General features: G+C 37.9%; 1 protein-coding gene across 1 annotated transcript; it reads left to right on the forward strand.

Moving 5' to 3' along the window:
• Positions 1-395: 395 nt before the first annotated feature.
• Positions 396-12,868, forward strand: LOC122072213 (protein HOMOLOG OF MAMMALIAN LYST-INTERACTING PROTEIN 5-like). The gene is made up of 6 exons (XM_042636785.1): positions 396-584; positions 701-801; positions 4,457-4,566; positions 5,959-6,034; positions 6,275-6,415; positions 11,898-12,868. Exons 1-6 carry the CDS (start codon positions 491-493, stop codon positions 12,552-12,554), a joined length of 1,179 nt encoding a protein of 392 aa, XP_042492719.1. The 5' UTR covers positions 396-490; the 3' UTR covers positions 12,555-12,868.
• Positions 12,869-16,001: the final 3,133 nt, after the last annotated feature.

Here is a 16,001-nt window from a genome sequence, read left to right on the forward strand (position 1 = left end):
GATTCTATGTATCTTTCCTTCTTTTTTTGGCACCCCAAAAGTAAACTATGGTGTATGGATAACCTAGTCCATTACAGCTGCGCTACTGGTTAAGGTTTTGGTTTCAAGCCTCAGTCCATGGATCAGGCTCCTAGGATGCCCTACAGTATAGCAAAGATTCAAGGGACGGGAGCCTTCACAGATGCAGCCCAAGGCATGGATGCTCAGCCCAAAAACCCTTGAATCTGCTCTACACGACGTATCACGCACTAGAAGGCCCACCCCACCCCACCCCACCCCAATATCCTAAAGTCGCAACTCGAAAACATAGATTGGTTCTGTAGTTTTAACTGAAGCCGTATGTCCATCATGCGACTATGACGATTTGGATGGTCGGTTTGTAGCGTTCGTTCACGTCAATTCTTCCTTCGAGTAGAAGCATGCACGTTTTCGTTTTCCTTTCTCTGTGCTTCTGTGTGTGTGGGTAGAGATCAGAACAACCAGGAAAACGATGGGGAGCGAAAACGAGCCCGCGAAGCTCCTCCTTCCATACCTTCAGAGAGCGGATGAGTTGCAGAAACATGAGCTCCTCGTTGCTTATTACTGTAGATGTTCCTTCTCTTCCTTTTTTTTCGATTTCACTCTGCTTTCCTCCTATTGTGTTCCATCTTTTATGCGTGCCCTCTTTCTATTCATCTTCTTAATTTCTTTCTTTTCTTAGGTCGATTGTACGCGATGGAACGAGGATTGAGGATTCCTCAGAAGGACCGCACGAAAACTACTAATGCTATTCTTGTTTCGCTAATGAATCAGCTTGAGAAGGTAATGACTATTCCAGTTCCCTCTGGAAATCGATCAATTTTAGGATGCAATTTTAGGGTTGGACCTTGGAAACTAATGTTTTTCTTCGTACTTTAAATTTACTACCCATGGTGAACTGTTTACTTCTTTTTGAATCTGCTCATTAGGGGTCTTGGTCTCTGAGATGGTGATTAAAAATTAGTATTTTTAATTGTGTTATGGTTGAGTTAGGGAAACGAAACCTAAGAGGTTAATGAAAGTGGGAAGCAGAGCTGAGATGACCCTGCTGTTCCACTTTAAGTACTCTTTGATCAATGATAGAACCCCGGGTCAGCTATCTAGACGAATTCCTTCCCTTCCCTCCAAATAATGCACTTGCCACACATACTATCCCCATATTTCATAGCCTTCTTTTCAGAAACTTTTGGTTCCATGGAGTCCAATCCAATTTGGGGGTCCTCTAGATGGTGACTCTGGGGTCCCCTAGATATTTCTCTTAGGTCATTCCATATAGAGGGGCACATGGGGCATATGGTTTACATGTGCTGCTATTATGTGCGGTCGACCATCAAGTTGTTTAACTTTTAAGAATATATTTCATATACTATCCCATTTTGGACATGCATCTTCCACATCTCAGGAATGAGTTTAAGCATCCAAGGTAAGAGTTGAGGAGATTGATTTTTCCAAAGGAGCTCCCTTTTTTTAATGTATCAGCATGCTGTAGTAAATATAAGAAGATGCCAAAGGCAGGAAGGTTTGCTTATGAGTCCAAAATTTTCAGCATATAAAGGAATGCAATGAGCATAAGTTTCTGCTTTGACCCCAAAACCCAGTAATGATTAATCATATTTTCTTAAACAGATTGTAAGAAGTTAAGATTAAAAGTACATAAGAGGCACCTATATTCACCCCCTCATTTTTTCTTCTATTGATGGTTCTTTTCGGGATATAGGGGTTATACTTATACCTCCCCCTCCCCCACCCCCCCCAAAAAAAAAAAAAAAAAATTATATCTTTGATGATCTATCTACTTATATGCTGTATCAGGAATGGAATGGAGAAAGCCTATTGTCCTCTTTTACAGGATAAAATATGAAGTTTGCTCTGTCAAAAGTTCGGGATGGAAACCAAAAGCATAATTGCATAGAATATCCAACTTTAAGTGTTTTAATTTTGTCAAGTGAGATACGTGTGTGGGGTGCATGCAAGTGATTTTTTTTTTGGGGGGGGGGGGAGATAATGTCGTTATGATTGTATTAACTTTTATTCGTTGAACTATTTAAAAAGAAAAGCATAGTAATTCTCTTACTGGAGTTACCGAAGTCTAAACTTTGGTGTTTCTAAGTTCTAAAACTTGCTGCATCATTTTGTACAACAACAACAACAAACTCAGCCTTATCCCAACTAAATGGGGTCGGCTACATGCAAAGATAAAAAGAGAATAGTAATAGAAAAAAAAAAGAAAGTAACACAACCACAACAAATCAGTAAACTCCCACCTGAATGGGGTCTACTAATGGATCCTTGTCCTCCAATCAGCTCTATTTGAGGTCATATTTGGGACAAGACCTAAATTGTGCATGTCTTTCCTTACTACTCCTATGGTCATTTTCGGCTTGTCCCTAGCTCTTTTTGTTTCTTCCATCTGAATCAAATCATTCATCCTTACTGGTGCATCCCAAATCAACTCTAATATGGTCATTCTTTAGTTTATCCTTTTTTTCACACATCCATCTCAACATCCTCATCTCTACTATGCAGAGCTTATCTACATGACGCTTCATAATTGTCCAACATTCCGCCCTATACATCATATCCGGTCGTACGACTGTCCTATAGAATTTTCCTTTAAGATTTCAAGGAATACGTAAGTCACACGACACTTTGGACACACCTCTCCCTTCATCCATCCCGCTTTAATTCTTTGTGAATCATTATCATCATCTATATCACCGTCTTTATTTATGATTGATCCCAAATATCTAAAATAATCATGTTACAGTATCTCTCTCTCCTCAATTTTCACCATTTCGTTATCCATCATAGTACGATTGATCCTACACATCATAAACTCCGTGTTCGTTCTACTTATCTTAAAACTTCTTGATTCCAAGGTTGATATTCAAAGCTCCAACATAGTATTAATCAGTGCTTTTGTCTTGTCTACTAAAACGATATCATCGACAAAGAGCATAGACCACGCAACCTCGTCTTGAATGTTCCAGGTTAAATTATCCATGATAAGCATAGACAAATAAGGGCTTACAGCTGATCCTTGACATTACATCACTTTGTACATGTGGAGGAATATTTAATGTTTTCTAGTAGTTCTTCAAGGAGGTGAAATGTGTCCATTGAAGCCTCTATTAGTTGAACTGGTATTTTATGTTTTCTAGTAGTTCTTTGCGGAGGTGAAATGTGTCCATCGGAGCCTTTATTAGTTGAATCGGCTTCAATGAAATTGATTGTGAACCCACAGCTCAGAAATTCTCTTAAGAGGTGAAATTGGTCTAGTGTGGGAGTTACTATAGTCCAAATGTTCCAAGGAAAACACTTCTAAGTTTGAACATGCTGCAGCAGTAATTCTTTCGGGAGATGAAATGGGTTTAAAGTATCCAACTAAAATGTTTATATGTTATATGTTTGAGTAAAACATCTTACGCTTAAACTGTCTGCCTCGTAATTCTTTGAGTTGGTGAGAATGTGTCAGAAGCTGTTTAACTGACCAATATTTCAATTTTTAACCCACTGCTAGTTGATTCTATGTCAATCTGTTAAGCAAGAGTGTGAATGTAACTGCTAAGGCTTACATTTATTGTTTTTCCAAATATGGTCATTTACTTGCTTTGCTCACTGTTATATTCTATCCCAAAAGGCTGCATTTTAGATTGGTGGAGATATGGAGCTCAGTTGATGAACAATGGAGATGATGTGCTCTTACTTCTCACTTGAATTACAGAAGAGCATTTGGTGGTAAATTTAATCAGTTCCTAAATTGTTCGTATAAAAAGAAGAGATGGTTGGTCATATGAAACTAGGAAGGAATTTCCAATCATTTCATTGACTAAAAATATGCACCTTATGTAATAGACTCTGAACCAGTGGAATCTTGCTTGTTTTGGATATGGAAAGGAAGGATTACCCTTGTTATTTCAACCTCATGCCTATGTTGTGTGGTCTTAGGTTCCCCCCCACATTTCAGAGGGTGCAGTATTTATAATGCACTCTGGATTATAATTGGATGGAATGGACTGTAATTTAAGACTCTTAAGTTTATGGGTGAACTTCACTTTATTGTTCAAGTGCCAAAAATATCTGGGCATTTTACGCTGCTGCTGACGTAACTAGTGTTTGTCTGCATTGGAATCATCAACTTCTATGCTTTTCATGGTTGAAATTTTTGTTCTGCTTGTATGCTACCGGGAATATTTCTGAGCCTTTTTTGTTTCCTCAATGTTCTCAGGCCTTCTATTTTCTTCTTTCCTATACTATTTTTGTTTCCATTTCTCTATTTTCTATATTAGAGCCATACTTTCCTGAATACAATGTTCATATGCTCTAATTTATTGTCCACTATTTTCTCTTTATATCTTTTGTTAATTTATTTATTTATTTTTTAATTCAGTTTCGTCTTTATTGAAAAGATCTTCTCATGTATTGGTTCTTTTCATAGGATAAGAAGTCATTGAAGTTGGGCCCAGATGACAATTTATATGTGGAGGGATTTGCATCGAGTGTTTTTGGGAAAGCAGATAAGCAAGACCGAGCTGGGCGAGCTGACCTGTACGAAAATCCCGTTTGTCTTAATTTGACAATTTTTTTAAAGTTTCCCTCTTTAAGCGTTTCAAAACCCAGCCTGTCAACTTCGAAAAAGGAATGGGTCCCAGATCAAACAAGTTTACTATTGATCTCATGACATCATAATTATTTTTTCACAGCTTTCACATAAATCATAAAGTGAATGGGTGTCAAATTGGTTGATATGACTTGGTTGAAGGGTTTCAAACAGCCAATCCAAATGGATCAATACAATCCTTTAGTTTTGAATGACTTCCCTTTTTTGGGTGGGGGTGGACTGGTTATGATCCTGCTGGAGTAACATAAGCTCTGGGTGGCAGGGAATGTGTGACCTGGTCAGGTTTCACTGGGGTTTAAAATGCTATCTTGAATGTATACTGAAAGTGTGGCCCATTACTTGCGGTGACACATTTGACTCCTGTTGGTTGGAGTGCATCCTATCAATTTGATGCCCTTAACATCACTGCCTGATTTGTTATATGCCTTCAGGTAATCATGGCCATGCTAATATGCATAGACGACACAACCATTTTAGAGTGTTAATGCATTATATTGTGATCCAGATCCAATTTGATCAAGGTCTATCCAAGAGCAGTTGTGTGTTAGTGTCGGTATTGCCTGAAATAGACTGAATGACAAAATGGGATTCAAGAGGGTTACTCCAAATACTTGGAGTAAAGCCCTATGAGTTGAGTTTAATCTTGACTAATTCCAATGCAAATTTGATATCTCAAGATTTGGTGGATCTCAGATTGAATTTGGATAACTGATTTAATCTGACATGCTTACGACCTAGCCGATTCTGTTCATCAGTCTGTAGTGTGCTCATTTTTATTTTTTTTTGGGTAAAAAGTGTGCCCATTATGATGTTTAAAATGAAAGCTGTTATTGGATATTTCCATAATTGGAAAATCAGCTACATGCAGATAAAAGAATCAAGTACTCTCTCTCTCTCTTCTTAATTGTATGAGACTATGAGAGTGGATTTTTTTTGTTGCCCTATGAGTTCCCAGGTCACCTCTTGAAATTAGTTGAGGGCAATCCTACATTCTGTAAATTATATACTACAGTTTGTCTTTCCTTTTAGTAAAGTTTATTACTTCTTGAACCTTAACCCAGCTTTACTGTGAAAGTTAATATAGAATTGCTATTGATAAATAGAAGTTTAGAGATGTGATGTATGTAGTCAGATTCATCTAAATTTTGGCATGGTATTTATTATAGGTCCTTAAAAGAAAATTTCTGTGGTGGGTCATGCACTTCAGTATGTCTGCTATGCGATCATTAATCCATTTAAAAGACAAAACCTTATGCTTTTCCTTTAGTTTTAGTGCTATTGTCGCTGATTTTTCAGTTACATATGTTGGCTTGTTGCAGGAATACTGCAAAAACTTTTTATGCTGCAAGCATATTCTATGAGATTCTTAACCAATTTGGTGAACTCCAGCCTGATGTGAGTTTGAAATATTGTTATTATATTTCATCTTAGTTATTTATTTCCTTTCTTTAGCTTTATTGCTTAGAAAGGTTGATGATCTGATCGTAGATTTTTACTTTTTCTGTTATTCTTCTATGTACTTTGAAGAGTCATGCTGAGTTGATATTGTTCTGTAACTGACCCTACTTAGTTGAGAAAAGACTTAGTTGCGTTGCTTAGTTGACTTGTTGACATCTTAGACTCCTGTTGTGGCAGCTTGAACAAAAACAGAAGTATGCAGCCTGGAAAGCAGTGGACATACGGAAAGCTTTGAAAGAAGGACGGAGGCCTGAACCGGGACCCCCTGGTGGTGATCAAGATCTATCAATCCCATCAAGCACACCAACTGCTACATATGTAAGCTTCTAAACTCAACCGTAGCTTTATCTCAATTCAGTTATATATAAGAAAGGCTTTACCAATGAAAGAGAAAACCTAGCTAAATATGATAGTATGGGGCTAGTTACTACTTACAAGTATGTGAAACCATGTTAAAACCAACCGGGAAATAGGATGGTTAAAAAAAAAAAAATAATTAGTCTCTTGATGGAACATTTTCTTTGCTTTTTCCTTGAAATATTTACTTGGAAAGAAAATAGAGACCTTTCTGTTGTGGTGGTCCCAGTGGTTGTTGATATCTTACCATCTTTATACCACCTTATGGTTTCATGGAAGCTGCTAGTTCTCCACCAGTAATGCCCCTCGTATTTGGAATTCTGCTTCCTTACACTCAGTACAAATGTTGACATAGACATGTGCACTTCTTAATATTGGATATAGGCCCCTCTGAAGTCTGAAACTACTCATTAACTTTCTCCTAAATTATTCTGCACCTTTTGAAATGAGAAAAGGGAATTTGGTGATGAGAATTTGGGAAGGAGGACATTGCGACCAAAAATTGTAAAAGGCCATTTAGAATAGTATCTTAGGAACACTAGACCATTCTAAAATGAAAGAATATTTTCAGCTTGAATGATATTTTTCACTTTGTTGGGATAAATTTTGAGAATGAGCATTGTGTTGGCAGGCCATATCTCTGGTTTATAACTTGAAAAAGTATCAACATATTGACCTTATCTTTTTCCAAAGAGCTTTACGGGGTTCTTTTCTTTGCTTGAAAAATGCAATCTTTCGTGGAGATCCGTTCAAAAGGATTGATATTACCCCATGAACTTCTTTCCTCATTAGATCTTGCACAACCAGACAACTAATCCCTCTACTAGATTTTTAATGTACTGGTTCAGCATTGAAATTTAGGGGTTTCTATTTGTGGCATTTCAGTGCTACCAGAGGGCAGGTGTGATAAACCCTTGACCTTGTTCTTGTGAGGAATAAATCTGGGCAAATTAGTAAAATCTGGGTTCGAAAGCTGGGGTTGTCCAAGCCAATACCATGATGAGTGGTAATTACGGCAAGTCCAGTGCAACACGGCAGGTGCTAATGTAGACGAGGGTAGGGAGTCTAACCAAGTCTCAACTGCAGGAACTTTTAAACCAAAGAATACCCAAGCATCTCCCAAATAAATCAACCACAGTATGATAGTAAAAACTGAGATAACAGAATATGATACTTGCAATCGATTTCAACAACTCAGAAATTCTGTAGCAGAATAACAGCCAAGGGTTTAGGGGCTGAACTCATCAACTAACAAGCATAAACAGTTAAGTATATGATCAGCATAAGACCAGCAACCAATCAGCAACATCCAGAACAAAGCGATTCAAAATTCTGGGCAGAAACTGAGCTAATTAAAATTGGTCAGAATAGAGAGAAATTTGATAACAATAAAATCCCAGGTCTGATTGACCCCAAATTAGGATCGAACCATCCTTTCAGCAGGGGTAATACTCGACCCAAACAGGGGAGCCATCAGGTGGCTGGATGGTCTGATCAGTGATGGATCGAGTAGGAGAAATCTGGGAGTTCAAAACCAGAAACTAAAAGAAGTTCAGATCTTTTACCTGTAGTGCTTGGACTGATCTATAGTAACTTGGATACGCGAGGAAGGAAGAAGAAATAAGCTTGAAGAAGAAGAACACTTGAAAGGAACCTCTTGGGCTTCACACCGCAAAGAGTCAATTGGATCAAACACCAATTCCTTCAGCCTTGATCAAACACAAGACCACCACTTTGATCACACACAAAGCAAACTCAAAAGAGCAACAGCAACATAGCTTTTCATTCATAAAATCGTGGGGCCTAATGGGAGGCCTCTCCTTTATTTATAATAATGATGGGGGTTTACAAATAATAGAAACTCACTTTAGTTTCCAAAACTGAAATAGGAAACTAAATAAAAGCAAGTCTTCTAGTTACTAAAATTAAAAAAAGAAACTAGGAAAATACAAAGACTGAAATTAGAAACTAAATTTTGATTGAATTTAGAAATTAACTAATGACTAAAATTAGAAACTAATTAACCCCATCAAAACCCAACTAAAAGGGAGACTAATGAAAATAGGAAACTAACTAGTAATCCCGTACTCAATCTTAGAGCCCCTCTTTTGGACCCATAAAAGTGGCCCATTACACTCCAAACCACATGGACTGAAGGCCCAGCACATAGACAACCCAACCCTAGGCTTATTCCTAATAAAACAAGTCTATTTTGGTTTTTAATCTGCATTAATTCTCCCCATCTTGAAAAAATTCATCCTTGAATTTTGCAGTGATGAGGTGGGAACAACATGTGAATAGCAGCAATAACTATTCCCCAAACAGAATTCAGGTTGCTTGTAGACTTTTGGAAGGTAGTCTTCAAGGTGTGGAACTTTCTCTTTAAAGAACCATGATGACATAACAAACTCTATATGCTCAACCTCTGAATTAATACCAACTGTGAATGTCGTGTGCATAGGGTTGTCAATGTAGGTAACCTTCTCATCAAGGATTGGAACAAACTCTTCCTTCTCATCATGAATCTCAAAGACTTGTTGTGGAGTTCTTTCAATCACTACCTCATCTTCCACGACTTTAGTCTTGTCTACTATGCTCTCTTCAATGTAGAATTCTTCAGTGGAATCTTCTATATTTGAAGCTTCAAGAACTATCTTTTCATTTTTCACCTTGATTTCAAGTTCTTTTGGTTTAACTAGAGGTATCCTCACTTCCCATAAAGGAGTTGTGGTTCTTGAGGGTGTTGGAGTGTTAGGTTTAATGGCTGAAATTTTTTTTTTTTACCTCCTCAGCTTGGAAACCAAACCTTCTACCAGACTGTACTATAAGCTCCTCTACTCGTAGGACCTTGTCAAAGCAATCCCTCACTGAGTATACATCAACAACACCAATTCCCCTATTGATTTCAGCTCGCAATCCCAGTCGAAACCGAGATAGTAGTTGCCTTTTGTTCTCCCTTATACCTGTGCAAGAATGAAGTGCATCAAACATGTTCATATACTCCACTACAATCATATTTCCCTAACAAAGAGAGTTCAGCTAGTCTTGTATACGAGCTCTGAAATTACGTGGCAAATATTTGTCAAATAGTTTAAGCTTCATCTCCTCTCAAATAGTAGGCTTTCTACCACGGTCTTCCAACTCTTGCTGATAGGTTCTCCACCAATCGCGAGCAGCCTCAACTAGCTTAGCACGAACTAGTTTCATTTTCCGTTGCTCAGGTAAGTCATAATAGACAAAATAGTCATCCAAAGAAGCTACCCAATCATAGAACAATTGGGGGTCATGTCTACCATCAAACTCCTTTAAATCAAGCTTAATCATATTTCCCTGACGAAGAGAGTTCAGCTGGTCTTGTATACGAGCTCTGAAATTACGTGGCAAATATTTGTCAAATAGTTCAAGCTTCATCTCCTCTCAAATAGTAGGCTTTCTACCACGGTCTTCCAACTCTTGTTGATAGGTTCTCCACCAATCGCGAGCAGCCTCAACTAGCTTAGCACGAGCTAGTTTCATTTTCCGTTGCTCAGGTAAGTCATAATAGTCAAAATAGTCATCCAAAGCAGCTACCCAATCATAGAACAGTTGGGGGTCATGTCTACCATCAAACTCCTTTAAATCAAGCTTAACCTTCAGTGAATCTCTTGAGTACCTTTGATGTGTAGGACGTTCAGTCTCAAAGTATCCCCTTATGTGTTCTTCAAAAGTAGGTTGCTTCACAGGAACCCTTTGTGGTGCTCTCAGGTTAGGGATAGGTCCCTTTTTAGCCAACTGGGCAGTTACATTCAATGGTGCTTCCACCTCAGGTGGTGCATGAGAGCCACGGGTAGGTTGTTGTGATTGGGTCTCCATAGCCAACAACCTTGCACCAAGAGCTTGCTGTTCAGCCTTCAGCTCAGCTCTCATATTCTGTAGCATCTCCATAATAATAGCTAAGGTGGGAGTGTTGTTCTCAGCCATACTCTGATACCACTTAATGTAGACAAGGGTAGGGAATCTAACTAATTCTCAACTGCAGGAACTTTAAACCAAAGAACACCCAAGCATCTCCCAAATAAATCAACCACAATATAGTAGTAAAAAAATGAGATAACAGAATATGATACTTGCAATTGATTTCAACAACTCAGAAATTCTGTAGCAGAATAACAGCCAAGGGTTTAGGGGCTGAACTCATCAATGAACAAGCATAATCAGTTAAGTATATGATCAGCAACATCAGAACAAAGCGATTCAAAATTCTGGGCAGAAACTGAGCTAATTAAAATCGGCCAGAATAGAGAGAAATTTGATAACAATAAAATCCCAGGTCTGATTGACCCCAAATTAGGATCGAACCATCCTTTCAGCAGGGGTAATACTCGACCCAAACAGGGAAGCCATCAGGTGGCTGGATGGTCTGATCAGTGATGGATCGAGTAGGAGAAATCTGGGAGTTCAAAACCAGAAACTAAAAGAAGTTCAGATCTTTTACCTGTAGTGCTTGGACTGATCTATAGTAACTTGGATACGCGAGGAAGGAAGAAGAAAAAAGCTTGAAGAAGAAGAACACTTGAAAGGAACCTCTTGGGCTTCACACCGCAAAGAGTCAATTGGATCAAACACCAATTCCTTCAGCCTTGATCAAACACAAGACCACCACTTTGATCACACACAAAGCAAACTCAGAAGAGCAACAACAACATAGCTTTTTTATTCATAAAATCATGGGGCTTAATGGGAGCCCTCTCCTTTATTTATAATAATGATGGGGGTTTACAAATAATAGAAACTCACTTTAGTTTCCAAAACTGAAATAGGAAACTAAATAAAAGCAAGTCTTCTAGTTAATAAAATTAAAAAAAGAAACTAGGAAAATACAAAGACTGAAATTAGAAACTAACTTTTAACTGAATTTAGAAATTAACTAATGACTAAAATTAGAAACTAATTAACCCCATCAAAACCCAACTAAAAGGGAGACTAATGAAAATAGGAAACTAACTAGTAATCCCGTACTCAATCTTAGAGCCCCTCTTTTGGACCCATAAAAGTGGCCCACTACACTCCAAACCACATGGACTGAAGGCCCAGCACATAGACAACCCAACCCTAGGCTTATTCCTAATAAAACAAGTCTATTTTGGTTATTAATCTGCATCAGGTGTGAATTTTCAATCTCAAATGCCAAATGATCTGACTGATAATGATTTGGCTTGTACAGTTGTACCCCCATTTTGGGCTATACTATGTGCATCATTCAATAGTTTATGCCACTGCACTTGTAGAATTTGAATGTCCCAGATAACATGGTTTTGTTCCCAACTGAAAGTTCTCATGATTGGAATAATTATCCAACTAATTACTTTTAACTCTGGTTTTGGGAAAACTGCTTCTTTAACCTGCTGTTCATTATTGAGATACTGAAAAAGCTTTCTAATATTTAGCTATTCTTCCTTTGAAGGACCTTGGACCAAGTGAAACCAATTCAGTAAACCTTCCAGGAGCAGGAGCTGATGCATCCCCTCAGTTCCATGATAATCTTACGCGCCTACCTTCTACAAACATTATGACATCACCTCCCACGTTCCCAAATGCTGATTACCCTTCCAGTGACTTCCATCCTCCACCAGTTCAGAGACAAGAAAGTTCTGCTTACTCTCAGGCCTACCATCAACCCTATGGACATGAATCTCAACAATCATTGCCTCAAAATTATTCTTCCCAAGAACCATCCCCTTCGCCCCAATCTTACCCTAATTTTCAATCTTATCCTAGTTTTACTGAGAGCAGTCTTCCTACTGCTCCATCACACTATCCCTCTTACTTCCAAGGTTCTGAAGCTTCCTATCAGTCAGCTCCACCAGTTTCAAGCCACCCATTAGCAGGGCAGTACACTCCTACTGGCATGAATGGGAGTAACCATGCAGAATCTCCACTGACTTCTACCCAGACTTTTCATTACGACAGCAACTACCAGCCACCACCTGAAATGGTTGCTGAGGCACACAAGGCTGCAAGGTTTGCTGTGGGGGCTTTGGCATTTGATGATGTGCAGGTCGCAGTGGATTTTCTCAGAAAATCTCTTGAACTGCTAACAAATCCATCTTCAAATCACTAATTTTACGTGTGAACTTGCAGAAATGGGTTTATGGGACTGACGTGTACTGTATGGTTTTGTATATATGGATTTGCCATTGGTGGAAAATGATGAGTTATGTGATCTTAATTCCTCTACATCCTCCACATTTCATTTGTAAATTATGGTAATGCTTGAGAATTGTGGTAACCTTGGTACAAACAGTGAGGCTTGCAGTTGGCAGGGATGGTTTCATACAATTTTTATCATTCATTGTAATAAGGCACAATGTTGTTTCCATGCATATGATGCATATGGCAGGTGACTGTTCTGTTAATAAACCATTTCGGCTACAATCCTCCCCCCCCCTCCTCCTCCCAACCCTAGGGTTGCAAAACGGTTGGTTTGATCCGGTTTCGGGCGTTTAATTTGGTTTAATATGTGTACCAGTCTAAACTGAAGCCGAGCCGTTAAGGAGGTGTTTCGTTTTAGCCTGGTCAATTTCGGGTTTTTATCAGGGTTTTTTTTTTTTTTTTTTTTTTTTTTTTTTTTTAATAAATGGGCTCACATAATCCGTTATCGGTTTGTCTTTTATTAAGTGTTTGTTTTCCATATTAAAAAGGGAGGAGGGGGGATCGCTGCCAAGCTGTGTGGCACATGTATTAGCGTGGTGGCCAATGAAAGCGCACAAAAGGACATTCACCAGGGGTTGGATTTTTAATTTCATAGAGTCGGTTGGTCATTTTACCCTTCTTGTGCCAGTGTAGACTTTATGTAGTTTGACAGACTTTTTTTTCCCATTTAAAAAAAGGATAAGAGATTGTCGTCTGGTCATGTGGCGCATGCGCGTGCATGGGGCTTCAACATGAATAGGAGGAGTGGAGTGGAGTGGAGTGGAGTGGAGTGGGGTGGGGTGGGGTGGGGTGGGGTGGGGTGTTAATTTTGAATACCTTTGTGTCTGACACAAGTGATAAGCATTAGGCAGTTTTCTTTTCATGTTAAAAAATAATAGAAGAAAGAATGCTACTTGCTTAGTCTATATCTATACTTAGGCTGTGTTTGGTATGCAATCTGGGAATGCATTCTGGACTGTTAAAAACATTGTCTGGTAAGCATTTCATTCTCAAAATTCTAGAACATGGTCAAGAATGCAGCCCATTCTAGAATGAGATATTTTCCCATTCTACATTATCCATTATCCAGTTCTTGGCACAGCCTCGATGAAAATAGTTCCGCCACTAATCTTATGAAAGACACATTCTCTCCCAAGGAATAACGTCTCATTCTTACAAATCTCCAAAAACTACTTTTCTCTCTCTCTAAAAACCGCTTCTCTCGCCCCAAATCTCTCTCTTTTCCTCCTTAAGATCTCCTCTTGAATCCAAAATCCTAGAATCTCTTGGTTTCCTCGTGATCTTTACGGGTTTGATGTAAGCAATACTAACTAAGGAACTAATCAAAATTTTATATTTTTATTTGTGAGTTATTGAAGTAATATTGTCTAAGATTTTCACCAAAGAGATTCCGCCCATGAGGTGTTTGATAAATTGTCTGAGCATTCTCACATAAAAAATGCTTTTTAAACAAATATTTCATCCAAACAATGTTCTCATTCTCAGTTAAAAACACATTCTGTATTTTTAGAATGAAAATACACATTCTCATGATGAATGCATACCAAAACAGCCTTGAACACAGACGGGACAAAAGACTACTCAGTCCCCTATTGAAAATGTTTTCATGCACTGATGTGTATCTACGCCAGCGAGGTATCATAATATAAAAAATGATCGCTTGTCATAGCGGATGGTCTGGTCAGTTTTAAGTTTTTATATCAGTTCCCAAAACCCTACACCAGTTTGGTTTGTCTAATTGGTTCTCTTGGCCTGAAATGCACAGAGATGCTAACCTCACTAATTCAGTGCTATGTCATGATGCCAATCATTTGTCTGAAAAATAATTTTGATTGATTTCATTTCCCAGGCCCTTATAGAATGGGATTTGCGATGCCCAAGACACATTTCTATTGGATGCTTATCTCCAAAAGGAAATCATCTTGACTGAAGAGTTCTTTTATGTTTTTTGGGTAGAATTGACTAAGAAGTTGGAAAGAAGGGAATGTTCATTGGATCTAAACGCAGCATCAAGTAATTGATCATAATCCTTAATTCATATACCGTGAAAGTGAAATCATCCACATGTACTTCTGTAGCCTTTTGATTTTGAGCCCTTTTTTTATATTTTATTTTAATAATTCTCTTTTCATGTTAGAAGTTGAATGAAAATATCAAGTTCTAAATACATGTATGATGGTATCATTTATACTCTCCTCTTATCAATTTTTTTTGAAAGAAGGTTTTGTACTCAGCTCACATAGGAGGTTTTTCTGTGTGTTCTGATCGACTTAATGATACCACATGGAAGAGTGTAAGACAGGCTAAATCATCGGAATAGAAAAGTGTGCTCTTGTCATTTGTCAAGTTTCAAAGCCAAAATCAATCAGATAACTCTTTAAAGTATTGATTGTTTTCTTATAATTTCATCTATCATTTATTTTCAATCATTTTTAAGGGTTTACTAAAATTCAGACATGTGAGTAGAAAGAATTGGGAGCTATCTGTCCACAAATTTAGGCCTAATCATGTGGAACATCTATAAAAAACACTAGTATTACTGAAATTCTTTACTTCGAAATATTTTGATAGTTTGGGCCCTTGTATGGCCTTTTAGTGTATCTCAAATGTTTTGGTTGAGAAATGAGAGGAGTTACAGATTTTAAATAGGTATTTGATTATGTCTAGTAGTTTTTCCTTTGGGAGGGGGTTCTTTTTTCTTTTTCTTTTTCAAGGAACTGCCCAACGGGATTACTCATGCACACTAGAGGGGAAGGAGGGGGTGAGGAACACATGTGACAAGAGTCGATTCTTAAACCATCTATACTCCTAGCTCATGCTCTTCAAACAGAGGCTGCAATCAGTGCACTATGCACTAGATCCACAAACATCTAAGTTGTTTTCGTTTAACTATATACCATGAATACTCATTTGTGGCTGTTTACAAGTGCCTGCATTGTAACCCATTTTTAGGCTTTTCTGATATCCAAACTCTAACCCAATACTTTTATTGTATTATAAATACCATGTGGAGTTTTGTTATATTCTTATAAAATAAAATAAAAATGTTATATTTTATTTATCAATATTATTTGGATTTATTTATTAGGTGCAGTTTCTAGAATAGTGTTTAGAAATAAATTTTTAGTTTGCATACCATGTGGCAGGTTAAGATGTAGACTCCAAGGTCCCCTAATCACGATTTAAGTTTAAACCTAAATGGACTTTGCCAAGTAGCAAAACAAAGCATTGGAACATTAGGAAAGATCAATTGTAGATGGAGTATCAATAAGTGTGCATGGATATGCATGCCAATATATGAGAGTATTTGTTTGAATATTCTCTTATCCAACTGTTAGAATGACCATATCACTTT

Source organism: Macadamia integrifolia, chromosome 2 (assembly GCF_013358625.1).
Source record: "Macadamia integrifolia cultivar HAES 741 chromosome 2, SCU_Mint_v3, whole genome shotgun sequence".
Lineage (NCBI taxonomy): Eukaryota > Viridiplantae > Streptophyta > Magnoliopsida > Proteales > Proteaceae > Macadamia > Macadamia integrifolia.

Excerpts from the sequence above, each read along its gene's own strand:
- LOC122072213 (XM_042636785.1), top strand. The coding sequence starts at position 491 with ATGGGGAGCGAAAACGAGCCCGCGAAGCTCCTCCTTCCATACCTTCAG. Across the intron at positions 585-700 it reads GCTCCTCGTTGCTTATTACT|GTCGATTGTACGCGATGGAA; the intron begins GTAGATGTTCCT and ends TTCTTTTCTTAG. Across the intron at positions 6,416-11,897 it reads GCACACCAACTGCTACATAT|GACCTTGGACCAAGTGAAAC; the intron begins GTAAGCTTCTAA and ends CTTCCTTTGAAG.